Source organism: Dasypus novemcinctus, chromosome 9 (genome assembly GCF_030445035.2).
Source record: "Dasypus novemcinctus isolate mDasNov1 chromosome 9, mDasNov1.1.hap2, whole genome shotgun sequence".
Classification (NCBI taxonomy): domain Eukaryota; kingdom Metazoa; phylum Chordata; class Mammalia; order Cingulata; family Dasypodidae; genus Dasypus; species Dasypus novemcinctus.
Genome location: NC_080681.1, coordinates 37,944,338 through 37,970,170, shown reverse-complemented (window position 1 = coordinate 37,970,170; position 25,833 = coordinate 37,944,338). Strand labels below are relative to the sequence as shown.

Sequence of the window (25,833 nt, the reverse complement as noted above, 5' to 3'; positions counted from 1 at the left end):
GATGGGCATCACCTGATGATGCTGTGATTTGGACATTTTTTTCAGCTGTGGAACTGTAAGCTTATAAGTTAATAAATCCTCATTGTAGGAGCCAACCCATTTCTGGTATATTGCCTTGGTAGCCTCCACCTAACTAAAACAGGGCCTTTACAGAAAAGTTAACTGTCCACTGCTATAAAAGTAGGATACTTTATGTTTTAGTGAGAAATTGAAAAAAAAAAACATTACAAAGAAAAATCCTAGTGAAACATATTTCATTTCCAGTCCCCAAATAAGTTTAATTCTTAAATTATCTAGGAGTTTTGACAATTGGGATAAAGAGTACATTATATATCCTGCCATAACCTACTGAATGTACTGGGGGAGAGTGTGAACTGCAGGGTAAACTATTATCTGTGTGGTGCAGGAGTGCTCTAAAATGTGTTCACCAAGTGTGATGAGTATGCCACAATGATGGAGGGGGTTGTTGGTGTGGGAGGAGTGGGATAGGGGGTTTGAGGGTATATGGGAACCTCATATTTTTAATATAACATTTTTTGTGTGTGATGTATATATCTTCAAAAAAATACAATTTACAAAAATGATGGGGTGAGGGGGTGGGAAGTGGGGTATATGGGAACCTCTTATGGTTTTTATGTTTTTTTATGTTGTTTAATGTAATATTCTTTGTGATCTATTAACTTTAATAAAAAAGTATAAAAAATCAATAAATAAAGTGAGATGGCAGTAAAAATATTAATAAAAAATACTCTCTGCTCTGGAGGAAAAAAAAGAGTACATGTACTAAGAAATAATGAAAGCATTAATTTATTGGTCAAACGTGTCAAAAACAATCCATATTCTATTTAGGGAAAATCAGCAGACTTTCAAATATGAGTCTTAAGAGTTGGGAAAATACTAGCACAAGCTTTAGGATTATAAGAAAATAATGAAATCAGTTCAGTTTTTAAAAACACATTATCTATCGCCACTTAAAGTCCATCTTTGCAGATTATACATTGCTATGAATAAGCAAAACATAATTGTTATCACATTACTCTGTTTAGTCCAGTGTCAATTGTCTGAAGTCTAAAATGCCCCATTAAAGTTATAATCTGGGCAAATTGAGCAAGAAGGGAAAATTGCTTTCTTTAGGTCATTTGTCTGTGACCCAACTCCTACCCATGCTAATGGTTTCTCCCATCTTCCTATGGAGCTTATTTGGAGATTCTAGATCTATATATAAAGTTATCTGCTTGGAGTCCATTAGTGAGGTTGGTGCATTTTTGCTAGTGTTCAGGAATCACATTATTGCTTAAAGACTGTACTTTGCTTCATTAAGAAGCTAGGATGGTTTTCCCTCCACTGGGACCCTTTGTGCTTTTGAGCAAACTGTTTCTCAACTGTTTCCCAAGGCATTCACCCAGGACTTTCTTCAGTAACCATTTCTCTACTGTGGTTGTTTGGAAGAATAAACTTCTCCTGCATGGTATAAAAGTTAAATACGTCCTTGTTACACCTCATGCCGCCTCTTATATTGGTGTAGAGGTTAAATGCATCCTTGTTATACAATTTAAAATCTCTTTAGGGATATAAGCATGATTTAATAATTCAAATTTTTGTTACTATGAAAACGCAAGTCCCAATTATTATCAAGTATAGTGACATTTGTTCCAAATTCTAAATTTCTTGAACTATGCCTTGGATAAATGTGACAGGAAAGTTCTGTTCTTTCGGTCTCTAGCATATGGCACAGATCGTCTGTGGTGTTTTCATCTTCCTCTGGAGATTCTGTATCTCATTATTAAGTCGTCTGTTCTCATCTTGGAATCCTTCCTTGAGTAGCTGGGCCTGTTGCTAAAAAGGGATGAATGGAGACTGAATAAAGTATGGCATTAAATAAGATCTCTAACTTCTACTTAGTTTCCACATTCATTGACTTTTCATTACTGAATTTCTTCTGAAGTTTTCTTCACCCTTACTTCATTATACTTTCTTTTAGGCATCCTAGCTCAGTACTTACTTTTTCTGGCCTCTTTTAGCTACAGAAAGATTTTTCAGGTCATACCTTATGAGATGCTGATGAACCTAAGTACCAGTCTTGATCTCCCCCCCTCCTGCATTAATATAACATTAACATAATCTTTGTTGGCAATTTTGATCATATGTTTGACTAAAGATCTTATCATTGCAATACTGAATATTTTCTATACCCACATACACACATATATTCTTATGTATACAAACATACACACTGAAATAAAGAATTCTCAAACTCTGGTGGGGTCTCTGAATCTTAGATCTGAGAATTTGCTCCAACCCTCCACACCTTGACAGGGTAGTAAAAGATAGGTAAAGATTGGAATCCAAGACTGACCATACTGAATTTATGCACAAAACTTCAGACTCAACCCAATTTGGAACAGCACAGTATCCAGGATGGGGTGGAAGATCATCATGCAGTGTGATCAAAGGGGTTGGAAGAGTTCTTCTGGTCTTATAGCTAAAGTAATACTGGAATGACAGGGGAAAAAAAATCACTGCTGACACTACTAAGTGGTGAAAACAGATCAGATATTTTACCAAGCTGTGTGACTCTGTGAAAGTTATTTAACAATGTCTGAATCTCTTTTTGTCATAAGAAATAGTGATATAGTAGTTCTTGCTTCATATGGTATTAAGCAAGAGAATACAGATAAAACATTTTTACCATGGTTTGCAGATATTCTCTGCCATTTATTGTGATTTACCCTAAATAAGGTCTGAATGTGACGTAACTAAATAAAAAGCTTAATACCAAACATAGGCAGAGACCAGGTCAGTCAGGCAGTCAGGAATTAAAAAGTATAAGTAGTGGGGAAGGTCCTTCTCCTGGACTTCTTGCTTTTGCTGCCAAAGTAAGTCTGTGCTCAGGGAGAGTGGAGAGAAAAGAGAAAAACAGAAACATCATGATAATGCAATTTAAATACCTGAAGTTTAAGAGCTATAGTCCTCTCTTGATCTTTCAGCCACTGGGCTCTGTCCCTCTCCATTTTCTCTGCCAGTTGTCTCACATGTTCCTGATAACTCTTTTCATTCTGTTCCAACATCTGCTGACTCTTCTCTTGCATATCTGCCAACATTTTTGCTGCTGTCTGTGCAGATTCAGCTTTCACACGTTCCACTGAGGAAAAGAAACATGAAAAATTCATGTAGGATTTGGAGTGTTACTTCCGTTTTCCTTGTACATTTATTTGATATTGCTGTCAACTTCATAAAGGAAATTCTTTGAGATTTTTCCTTTGGGGTAACCATAATGCCACTGACATACTCAGAAATGACTCCAGGAGCTAAGATGAATCTTTGCTGCTCTTTCTCTAATTTAATGATCCTAGGTTTATCCAGCCAAATTATTTAAACTTTGAAGAGGTTTTGAGACTCTGTTCTCTTGAATCGTTCCTCACCTTCAATGTCCTTTTCCTTTTCTGTGAGAGTCTGGTCTGTATGTAGAATTGCATCAATCACAGACTCCCTGGACTTCCAGTATTTCTGCAGAACCTCTTCAGCCTTAGGACCCAAAGAACATGGGGTTAGCAGTAGGAATTAGCTGTGAGCATTTGTTCCTGTTTTGTCTGTCTGCCATCTTTCCCTCTAGGCATGCCCCCTTGGCCCTGGTGGGACTGGTGGTCAAGGCTTGGTGTCACAGGGTTGGGCACATGCTCCACGCTGACCTGGGATGACCAAAGCATCCCAGTAAACAGGGCTTTAGAGTAGGCTGATGTAGCTACTGAGAAAAAGAGAGTCTCTGTCCTTTATAGACCGAGGGCCCTAGGTTTGGAGCTGTTGGTAGTGTGGTCCCATGTGGGTGAGCTTGCTGAAGAATGAAACCATCATGGACAAAGCAGGCCAAATTGATGATGATAGAAGGAGAAAGAGAGGAAGGAAGTAGGGGAACAGGGAAAGCAATGGACAGACAGATGATGATGTTATTTAATCTCGGATCCAGCTGTCATTAAAGCCAGGCTGAAGCTAGATTGATGAATTGCCATTTTTGCTTAAGTGAGTATCATTGGGTTTCTGTCCATTGCAACATAAAAGATACAACTATAATAGTGGATTAGAATAATAACCTGGTGAATTATTTGATAATTCAATTTATAATTCAAATATAAGTGTGTGTACTCTTTGATGAGTACCTAGAATATATTTGGTATACCAGCCCTGTATGTGTTTATTGAATGAAAGAGTGAATGCTGTGTAGACAATAAGCCACATCTGTGTATAATTATGTTTTGTCATGATGGTGTTTCAAATAGGCAATTCAGCAAATCTCCAGAACTAGCAGATAGATTTGGTTACCTGTATCCCCTTCCGGGGTTCCTTAAAGTACTTTTTTTTCAGCTTTTTGATATTCTGAATGAGGAGACGATATCCCCCTGGTTTTGAGTAAATCCCCTGCTTCACTTCTTCTTCTAGAGGACCAAAAATATCCTGAAGTAAAACTGAGCAACGATCTGATGATGCTTCCAGGTTCTGTTTACAAAAGTCATCTCGCTTTTTTTCTAGCTGGGCCTTTAATGTACAAAATAGGGAGTAAAGCAAATAACAGGGAAAAGATATTAGCAAGACCTCAGAATTTCTGGAAATGCTTCTCAAAAAGTCTCTGACCCTTAGAAACTTAGAAGCACCTGAGCAAGACCATGTCTTTCCCTCTGACCATGACTTACTACTGAAGTCCCTTTTTCTTTAGGGGTGATTTTCAGTGTGGATATTTCTGGCTTTATGCTATACTTTTTCAATTAAACTTCTGCTTTTCAATTTGGACCAATAATTGCATATGGATAAATGTGGTGTAACCTAAGCCTGCTCAAGATAACAAAGAATACACGTTTCTTTGCTTTTTTGCTAGAATATCAAAGCAGTGTGGTAACAGTGAATATATAATTTGATTAGACACTGAATGTTATTACATATGTTTAATTAAATTATGAGGAAGATTATTAGTTTGTCTATGAAAGAAAAAATTAAAAACCTTTGAGTCCATAATGATAAAATTAGTTTTTCTTACTATAATAATTACCAAGAGGTGGTTGTCATGATTTCAAAAACTCTATTAAGAATTGATCCTCTCAACATAAATATCCATTTTATTTTCTAATAGTCCTTTTGCTTTCCAAGAGCCTAATCCATATTAATGAGAGAGAAAAATTACCGCTAATTTCTTTTGAAATAAATGGTCTATGTCTTTGAATGAACTCCTGATGAAGATTTTGATGGCCTCTCTCTCACTGGTGCTGTGCAGGTCCAGCAGCTCCTGGAGGGTTTCCGTGGGCAGCTGCACCTTTTGGCTCATCTGCTTGTCATAGTGGTCAATGGCCTTTTGCACTGCAGCCGAGTTCTCTAACTCGGCCAACGCCAAGACTGCATTCTCCATGCAGGGCAGATCCCCACTGCTGATGGCGTTGACGTAGGTCAGCACCAGGTTCTCAAGACCTACAAGTAGAGGATAAATGATGATACTCATTGCATTTGGGGTGAGGAAACAGCTCTAGTCTGTGTAATCATGAGCATGTCTATAAAAATCTGTATGCCTTAGAGCATTGATGGCATCAGCATCACTGGAAACTTGCTAGGAAAGCTGACTGCCAGGGCCTGCCCCAGACCTACTGAATCAGAACCTTCCCTTTGGTACGATAACGATATTATATGTATGAATAACCAAAATTTAGTGAATCCCTGATCTTGATAAGATAGGCCTGTAACTTTTTAATGTTTGCATTCATTTTACTCCCAAGCACCATTAGGACAGAACCATTCCTTCCTTCTTTACGTCTGTATAATCCCATGGCAAATATTTGATCAATATTGTGGAACAAATGATGCTATCCCAATCAAAGGAATCCTTCATTTGGTTCAGTCTAGCTCATTGTTGGCCAAAAGAATACTTTGTGATGATGGAAATGTTCTGTATCTGTCCTGTCCAACATGGTAGCCACTAGTCACATTTTGCTACTGAGCCTTTGAAATGTGGCCATGTGATATGACTTCTTAAATTTTCTTGACTTTTCATTAGTTTAAATTTAAATTTATATAGCCACACTTTCTAGTGGCTACCATAATGGACAGTGCAGACCTAGTTGACAAGGGCAATATTAAGTGGCAGGGCTTATTTTCTGTGGCTTTCCTATCTTTTCCCACCTAAGACATGTGACTAAGGAACTCTTTTAGGAATATTGGCACCATCTTGTACTTAACACAATACGAGTAGATTTGCATTTTGCAAAGCTTATGTTGCTTCATCCCCTCTTACCCTTAACAATGAGTGGAATGATGGGAATAGAACTCACGAGGTCCAGTGACAATGATGCCTCCTGAAAGAGTCTTGATCTTGGAATGGCTGAAGATGTAGGAACAGAAGATTGTAACTTGTTGCCTAAATTCAGGATCCAGCTCATCATCGTGCAGCGTCTCAAGCTGGGAAAGTTTCTTCCGGTGAGTAGGCCGATCAAAAATAAAGCATTTCTTCCTTGGGAAGAATTTCCGGATGCAGAGTCGGGGAAGATTAAAATTTTTATCTTTTTCACTTGTACCTGGAGGAAAATACAAAAAAGGATTTGGAATCAGCCTGATCAAGATGGCAGAGTGAGATGTTCCAGGGCTCCATTGCTCCACAGAAACTTTGAACTACCAGCACAACTGGCAGAGACATCTTTTTCAAAGCTCCAGAAAAGAGTTAAAGAATTGTAGGAATAGAGCAAACACTGAAAAAGCAGGGTAAAGGCAACTTAAATACTGTAGGATTCCCTGGCACCCTTGCTGTCTACAGCCCCATCCCTTCACCAGCTTGGTGAAGAGCCACCCTACACTCCCAGTTCAGGTCCTGGTCCCAGTTCTGAAAGGAGCAGAGTAACCTTCGTGCACAAACTAGGCTGCATGTATGCCCATGTCAGTCTGCCTGAGAGCAGCCTGCAGGACTGATCCAGGACATGCATCACAGGCTCATGTTCCAGAACTTACCCTGAACCTAGAGGGAGCTCACAATTTTCCCTTACTGAAAGCTTTAGGAAAATACCCAAATTGCCAGGGGCAAAGGAGTATCAGATGTAGAACATACAGTGTTGCATTCTTTCCTAGGGGAATGAGGACATTCATATCCATGTGAACAGGGGAATTTCTAGGATCACATGCAGAGATGGAAGTTATGAAAAGGAAACAAACAGACCTGAAAACCACAGAAATAAAAAATCTCTAGAGGGGTTCAATACCAGACTGGAGGTAGCAGCAGAAAAAAATCAGTGCACTTGAAGATAAAGAAAATTTAAACATTCAATCTGAGAATAGAATGAATTAAAAATGAGGAAAAGTGATTAGAGCCTGAGGAACCTGTGGGGCACTATCAAATGTACCAAAATATGCATTTTAGGAATCACAGAAGGAGAATAAAAGGATGAAGGGGCAAGGGAGAATAGTCAAAGAAATAATGGCTGAAAACTTCCCCAATTTAATGAGAGACATGAATATACACTCCAAGATGCTCAACAAACATCAAAAGGTTAAACCCAAATAGACCCATGCTACAAGAGGGAAGCAACATGTTATATTTAAGGGAACCTCAATACATTTAAGTACCAATTTCTTATTGGAAACCATGGAGGCAAAAATGCAGTGGGATCACCTGTTTAAGTGCTGAAAGGAAAAAAAAAAGCCAAAATTCTATGTCCAGTGAACTGTCTTTTAAAGATGAATGCAAGATTAGGACCTTCCCAGATAAACAAAAGTTGAGGGAGTTCATCACCACTAGAATGGCCCTACAAGAATGCTGAAGAGAGTTCTTCAGATTGAAAGGAAGGGACATTAGACAGTAGATTGAAGCCGCATGAAGAGATAAAGACCTCTAGTAAAGATCATGGCACAGTAAATATAAATATCAGTACTATAGTATTTTTGGTTTATAATTCAAACCTACAGGATGTAAAATGCAAATGTATGAAGTGTAATGACAGATCAGTGGTTTGGGACTTATAATTTAGTAAAATGTAATTTGTGACAAGAACTATACTAAAGGTGGGGGATGGAGGGTTGAGGAACATAGTATATGCTATTGAAGTTAGGTTGGTATCAAACCAAGTAATAGTTCTATAAATTTAGGATGTTAAATTTAAACCCAAGGTAAACACAAAGAAAATATCAGAAAAATATGCGTAGAAGGACATGAGAATGTATTGTAAAGGGTTCACTACTGAAGATCAACTAAATACAAAAACAGTCAGATATGGAAACCACTGAGCTACATGCACTCCCCAAAAGGTAGTTCTTTGAAAAGATAGGTAAAATTGACAAGACTTTAAATAGACTGACAAAAAAATGAGAGAGGATGCAAATCATAAAAACAAGAAATGAAGGGGGTCGTGGTATTACTACTGACCTTACAGAAATAAAAACGATTATAAGAAGATATTATGAACAACTGTACACCAACAAATTAGATCACTTAGGTGAAATGTGTGTCCTAGAAACACACAAACTACCTACCAAAAGTGACTCAAGAAGAAATAGAAGATCTCAATAGATAAAAAACAAGTAAAGAGATTGAATCAATAATCAAAACCTCCAACAAAGAAAAGTCCAGGACTAGATAGACTCACTGGTGAATTTTACCAAGAACTCCAAGAAATTAATAGCAATCCTCAAACACTTCAAAAAAGTGAAGAGGGGCAGTGACATTTGAATTTGGTTAATTCCAAAAGGAGATAATGTTTTTGAAATAATTATTTCTTTGAGTGTGAAACCCTTTGATTGCATTAGATTCCTGTTAGGGACCTTGATTTGATCACCTGATTAGATTGCTTTTGATTGGACAATGTCAGTGAGGCATGGCTCAGGTTGTGTCTCTGCTTTCTTGCTGGGTCTTATATAAATGGAGACACAGAAAAAGACACAGAAAAAGACACGCCCAGAAAAAGGAAGCTGCCATTTTGACCCATGTGAGAGAGAGGACTTGAAGATTACTAGCAGTCAAAGCTGAAGCACAAAGCCCTCAAGAGGCTTGGTCTATAGAGTAGCTCAAGGCTGAAGAGATGTGTCCTATGCCTTATTGCCCACAGCTGGACTCTGGGAGATGATGGGCCTGGAGGAGAAGGCAGGGAACTTTGGCAGAGACTGGCAGACATGCCATCTTTCCTTGTGGCAGGATGCCAGGATCACCAGTAGCTGACTTAGGTGAGAAAGTATCTCTGGTGATGCCTTCATTTGGACATTTCATGACCTCAGAACTATAAGATTTTCCCCTAATAAAATTCCTATTATAAAAGCCAACCCATTTCTGGTACTGTGCATTAGACAGCTCTGTGGCAAACTAAGACAGAAGAAGGCTGTCAATCCATTCTATGTGGCAAATATCACCCTAATACCAAAGCCAAATAAAAATATAGCAAAAAAGAGAAAATTACAGGCCTTATAAATATAGATGCAGAAATCCTCAAGAAAATATCATTAAGCAAAATCCAACTGCACATCGAAAGGATTATTCACCATGATCAAGTGTGATATTTCCCAGGAATGCAAGGGTGGTTCAATAAGAAAAAACAATCAATGTAATATACCACATGAATAGAATAAAAAACAAAACAAAACAAAACAGATCATCTCAAATGATGTAGAAAAGGCATTGATAAAATCCAACTCCCTTCTTGATAAAAACACTCAGAAATATAGTAAGAGAGGGAAACTTCCTCAACAAAGCAAAGGGCATATATGAACACCCCACTGCTAGCATCACACTTAATTGTGGAAGTTGGAAAGTTTTCCCCCAAATATTAGAAACAAGACAAGAATGCCACGGTCACCATTGCTATTCTCCATTGTACTGAAAATTCTAGTCAGAGAAATTTGGCAAGAAAAAGAATTAAAAGTCATCCAAATTGGAAAGTAAGACGTAAAACTATATTTATAGATGACATGATCCTATATAGAGAAAATCCAGAAGATTCTGTATGAAAGCTACTAGTGCTAATAAATGAATTCAGTAAGGTGATGGGATACAAGATCAATACACAAAAATCACTAGTGTTTCTGTCCACCAGCAATGAAAAATGTGTAGTGAAATCAAAAAACAATCTCATTCACAATGGCTCCTAAAAGAATAAAATACCTAGATATAAATTTAACTAATGACTTAAAATACTTGAATGTAGGAAACTACAAATCATTAATGAATGATATTAAAGAAGACCTAAAACGAGGGAAGGTATTCTATGCTTAATGATTAGAAACTTAATATTTTTAAGATATCAATACTTCCCAAAGTAATACACCAGTTTAATGGAATCTCAAGAAAAAACCCAACAGCTTTCTTCACAGAGGTAGAAAAATGAATCATCAAGTTCATATGGAAGGGTAAGAGACCCCAAATAGCCAAAGCCATCTTGAAAAAGAACAAAGTTGCAGGATTCACACTTCCTGATAGGAAAGCTTCTTACAAAGCTACAGTAAACAAAACAATGTGTTACTGGCACAAGGATAGACATATAAACTAATGGAATCTATGTGATAGTTCACAAATAAAGCCACACGGCCAACTGGTTTTTTTGTCAATTGATTTTTGACAAGGGTATCAAATCCTCTCACTGGGGAAAGAATAGTTTTCAACAAATGGTGCCAGGAAAATTAGATATTCACATGCGAAAGAATGAAAGTGGGCCTCTACCTCACACCATATATAGAAATGAACTCAAAAAAGACCAACAACCTAACATAGAACTAAAACTATAAAACTGTTAGAAGAAAACAGAGGAAAATACCTTCATGACCCTGCATTAAGCAATGGGCTTTACACCAAAAATACGAGCAAAAAAAGAAAACATGTAGATAAACAGCCTTCCATCAAAATTAAAAATTTTTTAAAAAAAATTTCTCTCCCCTTTCCCCCCACCCCCCAAATTGTCTATTCTCTGTGTCCATTTGCTGGGTGTTCTTCTTTGTCCGCTTCTGTTGTTGTCAGTGGCACGGGAATCTGTGTCTCTTTTTGTTGTGTCATCTTGCTGCATGAGTTCTCTGTGTGTGTGGCGCCATTCTTGGGCAGGCTGAACTTTCTTTTGCGCTGGGCAGCTCTCCTTATGGGGCACAGTCCTTGCGCATGGGGCTCCCCTACGTGGGGGACACTCCTGTGTGGCATGGCACTCTTTGCGTGCATCAGCGCTGCGCATGGGCCAGCTCCACATGGGTCAAGGAGGCCCAGGGTTTGAACTGTGGACCTCCTATGTGGTAGACAGACACTGTATCCACTGGGCCAAGTCCTCTTCTCAAAATCAAAAACTTTTTGACATTTAAGTACATTATCAAAAACTGAAAGACAATGGGAGACAATATTTGAAAAGCATATATATGATAATGGGTTAATATCCAGAATATAAAAAGAACTTCTACAACTCAATAAGAAAAAAAGACAAACAAGTCAATTAAAAAATGAGCAAGGGACTTGAATAGAAATTTATCCAGTGATGATAGAAGTGGCCAATAAGCCCATGAAATGTTGCTCAACATCCTGGTCTTAAGAAAATGCAAATAAAATCCATAAGACACCACTTCACAGTCACTAAGATAACTGTTATCTAAAAATTGTGAAAATACCTAGAGCTCTAAAGGATGCAGAGAAATAGGAACCCTCATATATTGTTAATGGGTATGTAAAGGGAGCGGAGGGGTTCAAGCGATTAGATACCTCCCTCCCACATTGGAGGCCCCAGGTTTGGCTCCCAGTGCCTCCTAAAAAACAAGAAAAGATGAACAGACTCAGCAAGAGAAAAGGGGGTGAGGAGAAATATATAAATAAAGTAAAAATAATTTTTAAAAATGCATGTGTAAAATGGTGTGCTCACTGTGGAAAACATTGGTAATTGCTCAAAAAAGCTAAGCATAAAATGACTATACTATTAATACCTGGCAATTCCCACTTCTATTATAGGTATGCGCCCGAAAGAATTGAAAGCAGGAACTTGATAGCTGTACACCAATGTTCATAGCAGCATTATTCACAATAGCCAAATTGTGAAAGCAATCCAAACAGCCATCAGCGAGGAATGGATAAACACAATGTAGTATATACATAAAAGGGAATATTGCTCAACCTTAAAAAGGAATGAAGTTCTGATACATGCCACTACATGGATAAACTTTAGGACATCATATTGAGTAAAATAAGTCAGACATAAGGGGACAGATATTGCATGATTCCACATACATGAAATAGCTAGAATATGCAAACATATGGCAGAAAGTAGAGTACAGGATACCAAGATGGAGTCGGGGAATGGCGAGTTAATGCTACAGGGTGTAGGGTTTCTGTTTGGGGTAATGGCAAAGCTCTGGTAATGAATGTTGGTGAAGGTACTGCAGCTTTGTGAATATGATTAATCCCACTGATTGGTATGTTTCTGAGTGGTTGAGATGGGAAAATTTGTTTCTATATGTATTTACACAATTTTTAAAAAATAAGCAAGAGACGAGACAAAGACAATTGCAATACATGATCCTGGGTTATCTAATAATGGAGGAGAACAAGCTCAAAGGCATTATGGGAACATTTGAAAAAATTGAAATATAGTCTATAAGCTCTATATCAATGTCAAATTTCTTGAACTTGATAATTTAAGGTGGTTATATATGTGAATATTCTTGTTCTCAGAAAATGTGCATGAAAGTGTTATGTGTTCAAGGAGCATTAAGCATATAACCTACTTTCAAATGTTCAGAAAATAGATATGTAGATAGATAGACAGATGGATTACTGATAGAATGATATGGCAACTGTGGCAAACTGTTAAAATTGGGTGATCTGTGTATCTGGGAGTGTATGGTGAAATCCTCTGTATGGGTTTTGCATTCTTTTTGCAACTGTCCTGTAAGTTTAAAATGATTGCAAAGCAATTTTTTTTGTTTTAAATGGGGATTTGCCCAATATAATGGTTTGCAAACTTTTTCTATAAGGGGCCAAATAGTAAACATTTTGGGTTTTGCAGGCCTGATGATCTCTTTTGCACCTACTCATCTCTGCTACTGTGGCATAAAAGCAGCCATAGACAATATGTAAAGGAGTGGTCATGGCTGTATTCCAATAAAACTTTATTTACAAAGACATTTGGCCCACATTTTGCCCATGGGCTGCAGTTTGCCAACCCCTGGACTAGTATACTCTTCATGCTTTGCTTTATTCTGGTTCCTTCAAATAATTGTCCTTTTTACTCCATGTTCTTTGGCTAACCTCAGCTTCATAAACCTTCAATAGGGAGATAAAAATTAACTAACCAAGTGAAAGGGAGAAGTTAAAGAGAAAAACTTGCTCTTAGAACAGAGGAATGATATAATTTAATTGAATTTATTAATCCAGATATTAAACATCTGAGACAATATAGAAAGTTGTAAATAAAAACACCACTCAAAAATGAGACTTTCTAGTGTTTCCAATCGTAAGTCCTTGTTACCTTGCTTTAGCTTGAGTGCATTCTCCAGGTACTGATCTTCTGTGATGGTTTGTCCATCAGCTTCCAATTCTAGGGAGAAATCTCTGAGAGTCCACACAAAGTCTGGAAAGAAGCTCACAAACTCGGCTGAATCCTCAACCTCATTTGCCTCAGGTGTGGATTTTGACCTGATTCGCTCAGTCAGCTCTGTCACATAGCTGAGAAGCTAAGAAAAGGTGGCAAAACAAACGGGGCCCGAACCCACATATTCTAAAACCTTCCTTTTATCTTTGTTCTTTACCCAAATGTCAGGTCATCAGTAGGTACGTGAGCTCTTTCCTCTGAGTCTGAATTATTTCTCATGTCTTTTTTCCTGCTTGATTTACCAGGATTCACAGTCAAGCTTCTGATTTGTTACTACAGGTGCCCCCTCTCACTTTGGGCTATTGTGACACAGGAAAGGATACTGCAGTTGGTCCATGGCCTGCTGGTTGATGGTCCCCATGCTGTTGTACACGAAGGTGCTGCTCAGGAGGACGGCCAGGGCGAAGATCCAGGAGTCATTCTGGCTGTCACCCTGAGAGTCAGAAAGTATTTAAACCAGGAGTATGTTCCACTCTCATGGTCCTTAACAGATGAGCAGTGATAAAACCGGGCTCACTTAATTAGAGTTTTTCCAGACTAATGAGCTATAAGAGAAACTTAAATCCAAACAGAAGTGGTTGTTAGTAGGCCTTTGACCAATTTTTCTGATTAGTATTTTTGGTTTACACTGATTCTCACTAGGCTTTTTTTATGACTATTGGCAGATAATTGCAAAACAAATTAATTAAGATTGGTGGGCATTCCAAGGCCTTAAGCACAATTTAAATGAAGAATTTTCTCCTTTTTTCTTAAAGCAAAAATTGATTTCAGTAAGCGTAATAATACTTGTAGCTATTTTATTGAGCAATTATTATATACTTGATGCTGCTTATTAAATATTCAAAACAATACCATAAGGCATGTGGAGATCTATTACACCCATTTTACAAATAAGAAAGCTGAGGCTAAAATAAGTCAAATAATTTGCTAAGGCCATTAAGTTGTGATACAGTTTAAATTTGAACACAAATTCTCAAAGACCTTATGGCCCAAATCCTTAACTAATATTCTCTGCAGGAAAAGACCCATGTTTTTTATTTTATTTTATAAGATTTATGCAAGTGGGTTAACTGGCTTTTCTCACAGTCTGTAGTTAAGAATTAGATTACTGTCCCCTGATCATCATGCTTTTCTGCTAGAATTCTGGCTTATAATATTTCCCTCACATCTGGTTCCTAAACTTAGTCTTAAAACATGTTAGAAATAAAAATGATGTATTTTGGTGAAGTGAAAGCTCTTATTTAATGTAAAAGATACTCAGAAATGAGGGACTTCTTAACCCATAATGGAATCTTCCTTCCTTACCTTCTCTACATCTCCTAGACCTTCTGTGTCAAGCAGAACTAGGGTGTGGTTGGGCTTCTTGGGATGAGGCACACACCACATCCAGATGCCCTTGGTGTGGGACTGCACTGTGGAGCCCAGAGAGAAGCCTGCAAAGGGGATGAAAGACATAAGTAGCTGGAGTTTTAATAGCAGATGTTTCTAGAAATTAAGATAAGATTTAAAGTAAATCAAAGTTAGATGACTATAACCACCATCAGTATAGATTTAATTAAAAATAGGGAAATAAAGAACAGTGGAAGCTTGCTGTTACTAGGCAAAAAATATTAGTAAATGCCTATAGTTTATTATCATGTACATTGATTATCTTTATTACTGCCTTATTCCTTTCAGGGAAGGAACATTTTTACTTCTAAAAAGAGAAACTAAACAAAGTGGAAAGAGAGTAAGCTGATCTTTATCCTCTAGATCAGAGTGAAGATAAAAATCCCAACTGTGGACTGATGATTAACTTTAAATGTTTATCTCTATCTCCAGACTTTCTCTCCTTACATCACTGTAGACAATGATGTGCAGTGGGGGAGAACAGAGGGGGCCCATCTGAGCTCTGCTGGTGCCACCTACCCTTCTTCTTCCCGGCCAGCTTGTTCATCAGATAGGATTTGCCTGTGCGGTACAGGCCCACAATAGCCACCACGACAAGAGGCTGCTGAATGGCAGACAGGATCTTCAAGGCCTTCGGGTTAACCTTCAGTTGCCCTGTAATGTTCTCGATGAGGCACAGGGGGCCTGGCATGTGGATCTCTGAGGCCATGTCCAGGGTGTCACCTTCACTGCAAGAACAGATGGAATGGACTGGAATTTCTAGTCTCTAATTAGCTCAAGAACTTTCTTACTTGATTATTTTGCTTTCTGAAGGTGGAGTCATAAAATTTCCCAGAATGTCCAAAAATTTTGCATGCATCAGTGAGATCGTTGGGAACATTTGTATCCTTTTGGAAAGTAACATAGGTATTACAAAAGTAGTCTATTGATGAAAGTATTGGTATGATGATTATTCATCAACATTCAACCACTCTCATCACCAAAATTTTCCATGAAATTTATTGTGAAAAACTTTTCTTTTTGAATTTTCACCAAAAAATTACACTTGACATTACATGGAAAATAGGATACGGTTTAGAAAATTTACATATACTGGCTATATGTAAAAAACTCAATATTTATTAATCCACTCATTAATTCTTGTATTAAACAAAGATTTGTTTTTATCATGTGCACAGAGTAAGTGCCAAGTGCTTTATACCTGAATATAATAAATAGTCTGATTATGAGATAAAATAAACTCACAAACAGTACCTTTATTTACTCACAATAAAAATAGTGTAATAGATTATTTAATAGAATTTCTCACACAACTCTGCCCTGTCAATATTTTCTTTGTTTTCTATCATTGATCCCAAGTCCCTGGGCCCTATTTAAGTAGCTCCTACCAATGAAGCATGCCTTATGGCTAACACATGGTTTTTAATCTTTGCTGTGCAACAGGATTTCCATTTCCCATGTTCCAACTCATGGCTACTTTCTTGAATCTCACTGTTACTCCAATGATTTGTAAAATTATTTTATTTTACTTTAGTATTTTAAATTTATTGAGGCTTCGGGGATGAGCCTCCCTGGCAACGAGGGACCACTATCAACTACCAACTGATGATGCAACTGGAAAATGACCTTATACGGAAGGTTCAATGCGGATCAGCAGAATATCCATGTCTACATAAAATACCATGAATTTAAAATGCTGTTTGACCTAAAGTAAGGGGGAAATGGAAAGGAGAAATGAGTTTATATGGCTACGAGTTTCTAAAAAAGAGTCTGGAGGCTGGCAGAAGGTTTGCCCTCATGCACAACTGAGCAGAGTCAGAGAGACAGATAAAGCAGATACAACCCCCAGATATTGGTTCCTTTGAGGGCTAAAGAGACCCATGGGAGTTATGGTCATGGCCGATGGGGTTAACTACCAGGGCAGATGGCCCCTCTTTGGAAATGGTGTTTATGTGTGATGAATCTGGACTCAGATGGGATCTCCCTTCATAAGACTTTCATGCTAATGTGCTGGAGGTGCAGTTAATGTTGGGGTTTAAGATATATTTAGGGGATTTGAATCTCTGGACTGACAATGTGATAGCCAGATCCTGAGCCTCAACAGACTCCAGCACCTACAATCTGATTTATTGGACTTACCACACTCAGCTAAGATGGAGGTGAAGAAGGACAACCACCACACCATGGAGCCTAGAGTGATTACAACTGAAAATGGGAGGATTGCATCCAGCATCCAGGTGGAATCTGAGCCTCCTCTTGACATAAAGGTGCAATGGACACAACCAATCCAGTGTCCGCATAGAGGAGGTGGCATTGGATTGGGAAAGGTGGACATAATGGACAAAGGGTATGGGGAAGGGCAGGAGGAGATGAGAGGTGGAGGCGTCTTCGGGACATGGAGCTGCCCTGGATGGTGCTTCAGAGGTAATCACCGGACATTGTAAATCCTCACGGGGCCTACATGATGGAATGGAGGAGAGTGTGGGCCATGATGTGAACCAATGTGTATGGGGTGCAGAGGTGCCCAAGGATGTGCTTGCCAGGTCCGGTGGATGTGTCATGATGATGGGAACGAGTGTTGTTGGGGGGGGAGAGGGGGTGTGGGGGGGTGGGGTTGAATGGGACCTCACATATATATATATTTTTAATGTAATATTATTACAAAGTCAATAAAAAATAAAAAAATTAAAAAAAAAAATTTATTGAGGCTTGATTTGTGAACCAACATATACTTTATCCTGGAGAATTTTTTTTCCACTTATGCCTTTGTACATTGTATGTATAAAAGCCTTGATTTATCACACTTTATGCATTTTCATTTTTGCACTTATAGTAAGTAATAAGTGGAGGTACATACCAAACAATACAATACAATACAATAATACTGGCATTTACAATTACTCAAATGGTTACCTTTACTACAGATTCTTCTTTCTTTATGCTGCTTTGAAGTACTTTCTAGTATACTTCCATTTCAGTCTGAAAATTCACTTTAGCATTGTGTGTGAAGCAGGTCTTGTGATTAATTCCCTCAGCTTTTCTTAAAATTAATTTTTTTTCTATTTTTTAAAGATATTTAGATTATGTAAATGTCACATAAAAAATATAGGGATTCCCATATGCCCTGCTCCCCACACCACCCACATTTACCCACATCAACAACATCCTTCATTAGTGTGGTACATTCATTGCAATTGATGAACACATTTTGGAGCATTGCCACTAAGCATGGATTATAGCTTACATTGTAGTTTATACTGTCTCCCACACAATTCTGTAGGTTATGGCAAGATATATAATGGCCTGTACCTGTCATTGCAGTGTCATTCAGGACAATTCCCAAGTCCTAAAAATGTCCCCGTATTATACCTGTTTTCCGTCTCTCTGACCTAAGAGCCTCCAGTGACCACTGCCTCCACATCAATGCTATAAGTTCTTCCATTGCTAGAATCACAATAAGTCTATAGTAGAATACTACTTAGTCCACTCTATTCCACAGTTCATTCCCCAATCCTGAGGATTCTGGGATGGTGATGCCCATTCCACTTCTAATTGAGAGGGGGCTTCAGTCCCATACAGATGATGGATGGGACTCTCTTGCTTGCAATTATAGACTCTCTTGGTTCCTTGGTATGGTGGTTGTCCTTTGTTACCTCCTTGTTAGTTGTCCTGGGTGAGTCCAATGAACTGGAGAGTAGCTGTTGCAACTCTGTTGAGGCTGAGGGCACAGCTGGCACAAGGACAACCCAAAGATTTAAATATCCTGGACGTACACTTATCAACTCCAGCACCAACTGCAGGTTCAAATAGAAGGGACTGAAGAGCCATGTGTAGGGAAACCACATCTGAGTCCAATTTTGTCACACTAGGGAGCATGAACTCCAAAATACAGCCCACTGCAAGGCACCAAACTCGTGAGCTATCTCCCCTGACCATAGTGCCTGGGTGTCTCCAGAGCCCTCAAGAGCTCCACTATTTGGGGTAGTGACTAATTTCGCAGTCAATGAGATCCTGCTGAGATGTGCATAAGTATAATCTCTAGAATGACCTCTCATCTCACTTTGAAGTCTCTTAGCCATATAAACTCAGTTATCTTCGCCTTTTCCTCCTTTTGGTCAAAGTCTTTTTTGAGTTGCATCCATTGGATTTTCACTTAATTTTTTTCATGTTTTTACTTGTATATTGATTCTCCGTTACCTCCAGTATGTGGTAATCTAGGCCTTACCTTAGCCCTATGTCAGTTTGCTTATTTCTTATCTAGGTTCTGTGGTCAGGCAAGGCATATTGCTTTGTATCCTGACAGGTAATCATAAAGAATCTTCTGTTGAATCATGGCTCTTTTCTTTCCAATCTTTGCTTTCCAGTGTGATAATCCTTTCACTGAATTAGATTCAGCTGAGATGTCTGATTAAATTGTGTAAATATTAGGGCTCTATTCCAACCACATCATTAGAATGCAATTCAAAATCAAGTCCCAGCCCTCTTTGGGATAAAACAGATTCTCATGGGGAAGTAAATACACAGAGAAGCAGATACACAGGAAGAGAGAATGCTCCATAGAGACAGCCCTGGGAAGAGAGATTACAAACATAATCCAATAACCCTATTTAGAATTCATAAATAATCTTAAACTGCCACAACAGGCATTGGATTTATCATTCCACATGAAACAACCAAAAAATGGACAAATATATTAAATAATTATTTTCAAGACACCAGATACCAGGTAAGATATGGGATACCAACAAGATAAGCCCTATAAGTCACTGGTTTCTGAATTCCTAGGAATAGAGTTCCTAGGCCATGGCATGGGGAGGGGGAACTCTGGTAAAGACCAGTGGACTACCTGAGTCAAGCAAACAGAGCTGAGAGTCCAGGGAGACCAAGGCAGCTAATAGCATAGGACAGAGTACCACAGATGAGAGAGCTGTGCAGAGCAAGAACTCTGGAGAAATGCAAAAATTCCCTTGAGTATCAGTAGAGTACTGAGTATTGCCAGTGAAAGAATTACCCTAAAGGGTTGAAGGAACAATAATAGCAGTTATTATTGTGGACAACCCAAGTGTCCATTAACAGATGAATGAATAAATAAACTGTCAAATAGCCATACAGTGAAATATTCCTCAGCAATAAAAGTAATGAATATATAATAAACACAGCAACCTGTATGAATAGCAAAGAAGCAAGATAAAAATGAGTACAGACTCTATAATTCCATTTATACATAATTCTAGAAAATGCAAACTATTCTACAGTGACAGAAATGAGATAATGGTTTCAGGGGATGGAGGGTGGGGGGGCAGGAGAGGGAGTTTACAGTGCACATGGGTAACATTTGAGGGTAGTGTCTACATTCATCATGTGATTGCGATAATGGTTTTATAGCTGTATGTGTATGTCAAAACTTACCAAATTATACACTTTAAAGATCTGCAACTTATTGCACATTGATCATACCTCGATAAAGCTGCTTTAAAAAATTGCTTCCTATATGAATCTTTTGTTTGTCATCTTATTTATTTATTTTAAAGAAACTTTAGATTACATAAATGTTACATAAAAACATTAGGGAATTCCTGTATGCCCTACTTGTACCCTTCCCACACTTTCCCACAATATCCTTCATTAATGTGGTACATATTGAAGCATTGCTACTAACCATGGATTATAGTTACATTATAATTTACACTGTCTCCCGGGAATTTTGTAAGTTAAGGAAAGATAAGTAATGGCCTGTATCTGTCATTGCAACTTCACTGAGGACAATTCTCAAGTCCCCAAAGTGCTTCTCCCTCCCCTCAGAACCTCCAATGGCCACTGCCTCCACATTCAATGATAAAATGTCTTCCACTGCTAGAATAATAAGTCTACTTTGATCCATTGTTCATTCCCCAATCTTAAGGATTTGGGAATAGTGATGCCCACTCTGCCTCTGAGAGTGGGCTTAGATCCCGTGGGGCAGATGGATGGAACTATCTTGCTTGCAGTTGCAGACTCTGTTTCTTCCGCTAAGAGTTTAATATCTTCTACTCTGGTCCACTATCTGCCTAATTGCTTTTAAGGATTCAACTACAACAGAATGCCACTACTGCGGCGGCTTGTTTGGTCGGTGGCGGTGGGGTCTGGCTGCGGACGAGGGGTCGGTCCAGCTTTGGACGAGGGGTCGGTCCGGCTTGGGACGAGGGGTCGGTCCGACAGCAGACGAGGGGTCGGTCCGGCAGCAGACGAGGGGTCGGTCTCACAGGGGTTGCGCGGTTCGGCTGACGGGGTCGCCCAGCGAAGCCGGCGACGAAGGGGTCGCCCGGCGAAGCAGGCGACGAACTGGGGACAAGGGAGGCCAGGCCCTTGTCGGGGGCTCTCAGGACTGGAGGGCGCACGGCAGAAGAACTACCGCGGAGATGAGGTAAACACGCAGGTCCAAGTTTATTGAGGAAGTGGCTACAGTTTTATAGGGGCTGGGGAAGGCTGATCGGTCGAAGCTTATGCCATGTTCTGATTGGTTGCCGCAAGCAGTTACTGGGGAGAAAGGTTGGTGGGAGGTACTGGAAGGGAGAGGGGTGGTGGTTAGGGATTGGCTGTTGCTGTTGCTGGGGGAAGTGGCAGGGTTTAGGGATTGGTGGCTGCTGTTGCTGTGGTAGAGGGCAGACTTGAGTTTCCCGCCTTGCGCCTGGCTGTTGCTGCTGTGGGGGGGGGAGGCAGACTGGAATTTTCTGCCCTGCGCCTGCGCAGGGAGAAAGAAGAAGAAGGGTGTTGCCTCATAAGGCATCGTGTGGCGCTATCCGGGAGGAGGGGCGGCCGCGGAAGCATGGCTGCCGAGAAGGGGAGACCCGAGGGCACACTGCGCCCATGCCGAGCTCCCTTCAGGGGTGGCGGTGAGTCCGACCAGCCACCCTATTATGGGGGCAGCGGCTTGGAATTAGGCCTGCCGCGTCTGCTCCCCCGCCAGGCCAGCAAACCACACTTCAGCCCGAGGGGTGACCGCACACTACCACCCACAGAGTGTTTCCCCTTCTTCCACAGAAAACTGCCTAAAGCCATTTTTATGTCTACAGTCATCAGGATGCACTTCCTTTTAAAACCACAGCCTACAGGATCGTAGGAGATTTTAGAGTGAGACATAGCACAACATAGGAGTCAATTCCTCGTTCACACCTAACTCAGAAAGTGTACGTGTAGGAAGGAGAAAGGATCTTTATATAAACATATGGCAAGGACAAGCGACTCTAGAGCTATATAGAAGGAAAGTTCATTAGTGTATTAGCACTTACAGATCCTGGAACAGAGAGGAGCAGCAACCTTGAAGAGAATACACCAGGAACACAGGCTCAACCAAGGAGGCAAGGAGCAAAATGTGACGGTGGAACTGGGGACTACGGCTTTAAAGTGTAATAGGTGGAGCTGTAGTAGCTGACAAGCAAGACTGAGGTTGGGTAGTTTTTTACTTTCACAGGGGCATGAACTCAGGAGGACACAGGGAGGAGAGGGAGAAGCTTTCTATCTTGTGTAAACAAATGTCAGGGATGTCCCCGAGTAATGAAGGGAAGGAGTTATGACAGTGCAAATGACCCTTATTTTACCACTGATCTTCGAGTGTTGAGGCAGCCTATGAGTAAAGTCCCTATTTTATTTTAATCCACTGAAGAGTTGTTGCCACAAAGATTTTACAAACTGTCTTGTGGCAGTTTGAGATTATTTATGAAATCTAAAAAGGGTTATTGGATTATGTTTGTAAACTGGTCTGTTCCTCTGGGTGTATTAGATTGTATTAAAGTCAGAGGTATCACTTTTGCTTAATTAAATTAAGATTAGGGCTTTGAGTTGGCCACATCAGTAGGATGTTTGGTTCCTGTGCCCTTGGTGCATGGACACTCACAGAAAAGAAGGATGCAGAGGAAGAAAGACAGCTGTGTAGACTGCAGAGGTCCTGGGAAGAGAGCGGAGCTTGATAACCTACTGCTGCAGCTGAGCCCAGGAAGAAATGAACTCTGGGGAGAGAGATGAGCCCTCCAGCCTACAGCTGAGATTGGAAGAAGCTGGGACCACGAGCCTTAGGAGGGAGAGGAAGGCTGAACCCTCACAGAGACCGGCAGCCATCTTGCTCCAACACGGAACAACAGACTTTGGTGAGGGAAGTAATTTACTCTTTCATGGCCTTGTGACTATAAGCTTCTACCCCAAATAAATACCCTTTATAGAAGCAGCAGGCTTCTGGTACTTTGCATTAGCACTCCTTTAGCTGACTAATACACTGTCAGAGTACCTAATGTACAAATTTCTGTCTGGTTTCTCTGCCCTCCCACTACAGTATTTCTGTTTCCTGCCTTCCCGCACCGCCCCCCCCCCCAAGTTGTCTAACTTTTATATATTTTGGGACAATAAAAGTTGATAAGAAATATATAAAGAAATGGTAAAGATGTGGAAAAATAGCCAACCAATTAACTAGAAAAACTGAGGAAGTGGAAGGGACATCTGTATGAAGAAGTTGGGGCTTTCAAACTATTCTGCTTTGAGACAATGTGAGAGAGGAAGACATTTCCTTGAGTTCTTAAACATTTTTTACTTATACAAGACATCCTGTGTAATTACTATTATAAAACATTTAGCCTTAAATGTTCCCTGCGTGATACCTTCATTGCTCTCTAGGGCAAGCCAATTCTCACGGCATCTATACATGTAGAGTCTAAGTTTTGGTGCCCCATATAGGAAACTGACTCTGATCTTCTGCAACCCAGTCCGAAAGTCTAATTCTTGATATGTTCTTACCATACTCCTTTTGTGTATTAAGACTATAGAATAAATGCAAGGATCAATAGGGAAACCAAACAAAAGACTTTGAAATGTGTTGGCTATTAAGTGTTTTCTTCGGAGTAAAACAGTAGTTGTATGATACTTAGCATGTCACTTAAGCTCTTTAAGCCTGTTTTCTAGAAAACAGAAGTAATAAAACGTGTTTGTTGGTTAGTTTTGGGGTTAAAAGTAAAAAATACATGTTATTATATGTCTTGATGATTATGAGAAAGCAAGAAGAGAGGGAAAGGTGGAAGAGAACCGAAGGCCAGGACATTTGGATTCAGAGATTAGAAGAAACACATCAGGAAACCAGAGAGAAAATTGTTCAAATAAAATATATTTCCAGGCTTGCACTTGTAGGGTTTCTGTTTTGTTCTTCCATTTGGAAATGGAGAAAAAGAAGGAGGAAAATGATGAAAAGGAGCTAACAAACAACAGAGAGCAGGGTCAGCCAAGAGGGTGATACGCAAATCTATTGCCAAGCCAAGGACTTCAGGGGAGGAGTTTCTAGAAGGTTGGATGAGAGAATTGCTGAGTGTATCCAGAGGTCAAGTACAAAAAGATGCTGCCTTTCGTGATTCTTTATAGTAGATTCTTCACAGAGGAAGCCCGTCTAGTCAAGTAGTGGAGCAGGTGTTTAGTTGTAGAGGGTTAAGGAGTGAGTGAGCACAAAGAAATTGGATTAAGTTAGCCCAGAATGTTTCTAAAGGAAGATATCCACTCTCAAACAAAGTGAAGATGAATCTACTTCATCTTTCACTTCCTTTTTTTTCTTTGTCTTTAACAGTGTCAGCGTTTACACTGCACCTTATCTACTGTTTTTTCCTTCCCATAAAAAGAACACGTTTGCAGCTGGTTAAATTTCTTAGCTGCAGTCAGAACAGGACTAAGCATTCCATCAAACACAAAGGTAATTTAATTGTGCCCCCAGTCAACAGCGATAATACTAAGAGAAAAAAAAGACATTCGTACTGCATTTCAAAGTCTTGGTTTATGTCCCACCTCTGATTGTTCCTAGCTCAACATCAGCAGAGTAGTGGGCACTTAGGGACAAGCTGCCACCCTCATAACACCAGGATTTTCATCTGAACTGGTGTCCCACATCAGCTCAGCTGCAGCCTATCTGGTGATGGCCGTTTTTAAGTAAAGCAACCTTTATAAATCCCTTCCCTCCCCTGCCCCAACTTCTTCACTGGTGTGTGTCCTGGAGCAGCACCCTTTAGAGCTGGGAGGAAAGCAGCTTTGTTGAGAAAGCAGTAAAAATTCTTACCTGCTTTTTCTCCTAAGCTGAGGTAGAAGGATTTCTATTATTCCCCTGTCTCTCGCTGGATCTTTGCACTTTTATTTCACCGCCCCAGTGACCTGGGGTTTTCTTTCAGACACCAGCTAATTAGAAGTAAAGACAACAAGCAACCTCTCTAACTTGCTTAGAGTAAAATGAAACTGAAAGCACTGAGTGCAAGGAAATGAGTCAACAACAGTAAAAGGAATTTCCCAGGGCTGTCCTGGGGGAAGGGTAGATGAATTTCACAGGATTTCTCAACTAGGACCTTCAAAATGCACTTTAGGAAGAGATTCTAGATACCATCTGATGTTTTAAAAAATGGTCTTTGGAGGATTGGAATGTAATAAAATTTATCTGAGATTTGGCAGTCAGTATTAGTATTAGTAAGTCCAGAATGAGGGATCATATAATTTTTTAGTTCAAATTCTTGAAATTATTGACATACTCACATTTGACCTGCTTAGACATTTAAGATGCAGCAAGTGAGGGAAAGGGCATGTCTTATGCCCAGCACCCAGGCCTGGAGTTGGCACTTAACTACCCAATTACCACGGAGGGGTGAAGCATCCCAGTACTGTACACTTGTTCCAGGCTTGAGGTGACTTCTTTACATGGATTACATGATTTAAATCTCTTAATAAATATTTCCTCATGATTTATAGAAATGAAAACCAGAAAGATTTAATCACTTTTCCAAAATCACAGCACTCTAAGTAATCTGAATCCATGTGATTTCCATCCAAATCCTCTTATTGAACTACTTCCCTCTACTGCCCCTTTGTTTGCTAAGTGACTGAAAATGAGTCGCTT

The 25,833-nt window shown here is 39.5% G+C and overlaps 1 protein-coding gene and 1 long non-coding RNA gene across 4 annotated transcripts in view; one reads left to right on the top strand and one right to left on the bottom strand.

Moving 5' to 3' along the window:
- Positions 1-25,833, top strand: part of LOC131279718 (uncharacterized) — a 109,073-nt gene that overhangs the window by 21,896 nt on the left and 61,344 nt on the right. The window contains exon 1 of one of the 2 annotated variants that reach the window (XR_009187152.2): positions 22,942-23,071. The exons of the other annotated variant lie outside the window; for it this stretch is intronic. This is a non-coding gene — a long non-coding RNA (uncharacterized lncRNA). Of the gene's footprint in view, positions 1-22,941; positions 23,072-25,833 lie in introns of those variants that run through there. 2 annotated transcript variants of the gene reach the window in all.
- LOC101429719 (guanylate-binding protein 1-like) lies at positions 792-25,198 on the bottom strand. Of its 2 annotated transcripts, XM_004469685.5 has the most exons (12): positions 25,009-25,182; positions 15,468-15,676; positions 14,865-14,992; positions 13,883-13,992; positions 13,437-13,633; positions 6,306-6,548; positions 5,171-5,451; positions 4,318-4,530; positions 3,423-3,525; positions 2,949-3,142; positions 2,357-2,493; positions 792-1,836 (listed from the first exon to the last, which is right to left on the bottom strand). In XM_004469685.5, the coding sequence occupies exons 2-12, from the start codon at positions 15,655-15,657 to the stop codon at positions 1,752-1,754; spliced, it is 1,881 nt and encodes a 626-aa protein (XP_004469742.1). In that variant the 5' UTR covers positions 15,658-15,676; positions 25,009-25,182; the 3' UTR covers positions 792-1,751. The 2 variants fall into 2 exon arrangements, with proteins under 2 accessions (XP_004469742.1, XP_004469743.1); XM_004469686.5 differs by lacking the exon at positions 2,357-2,493 and having other exon boundaries at positions 25,009-25,198.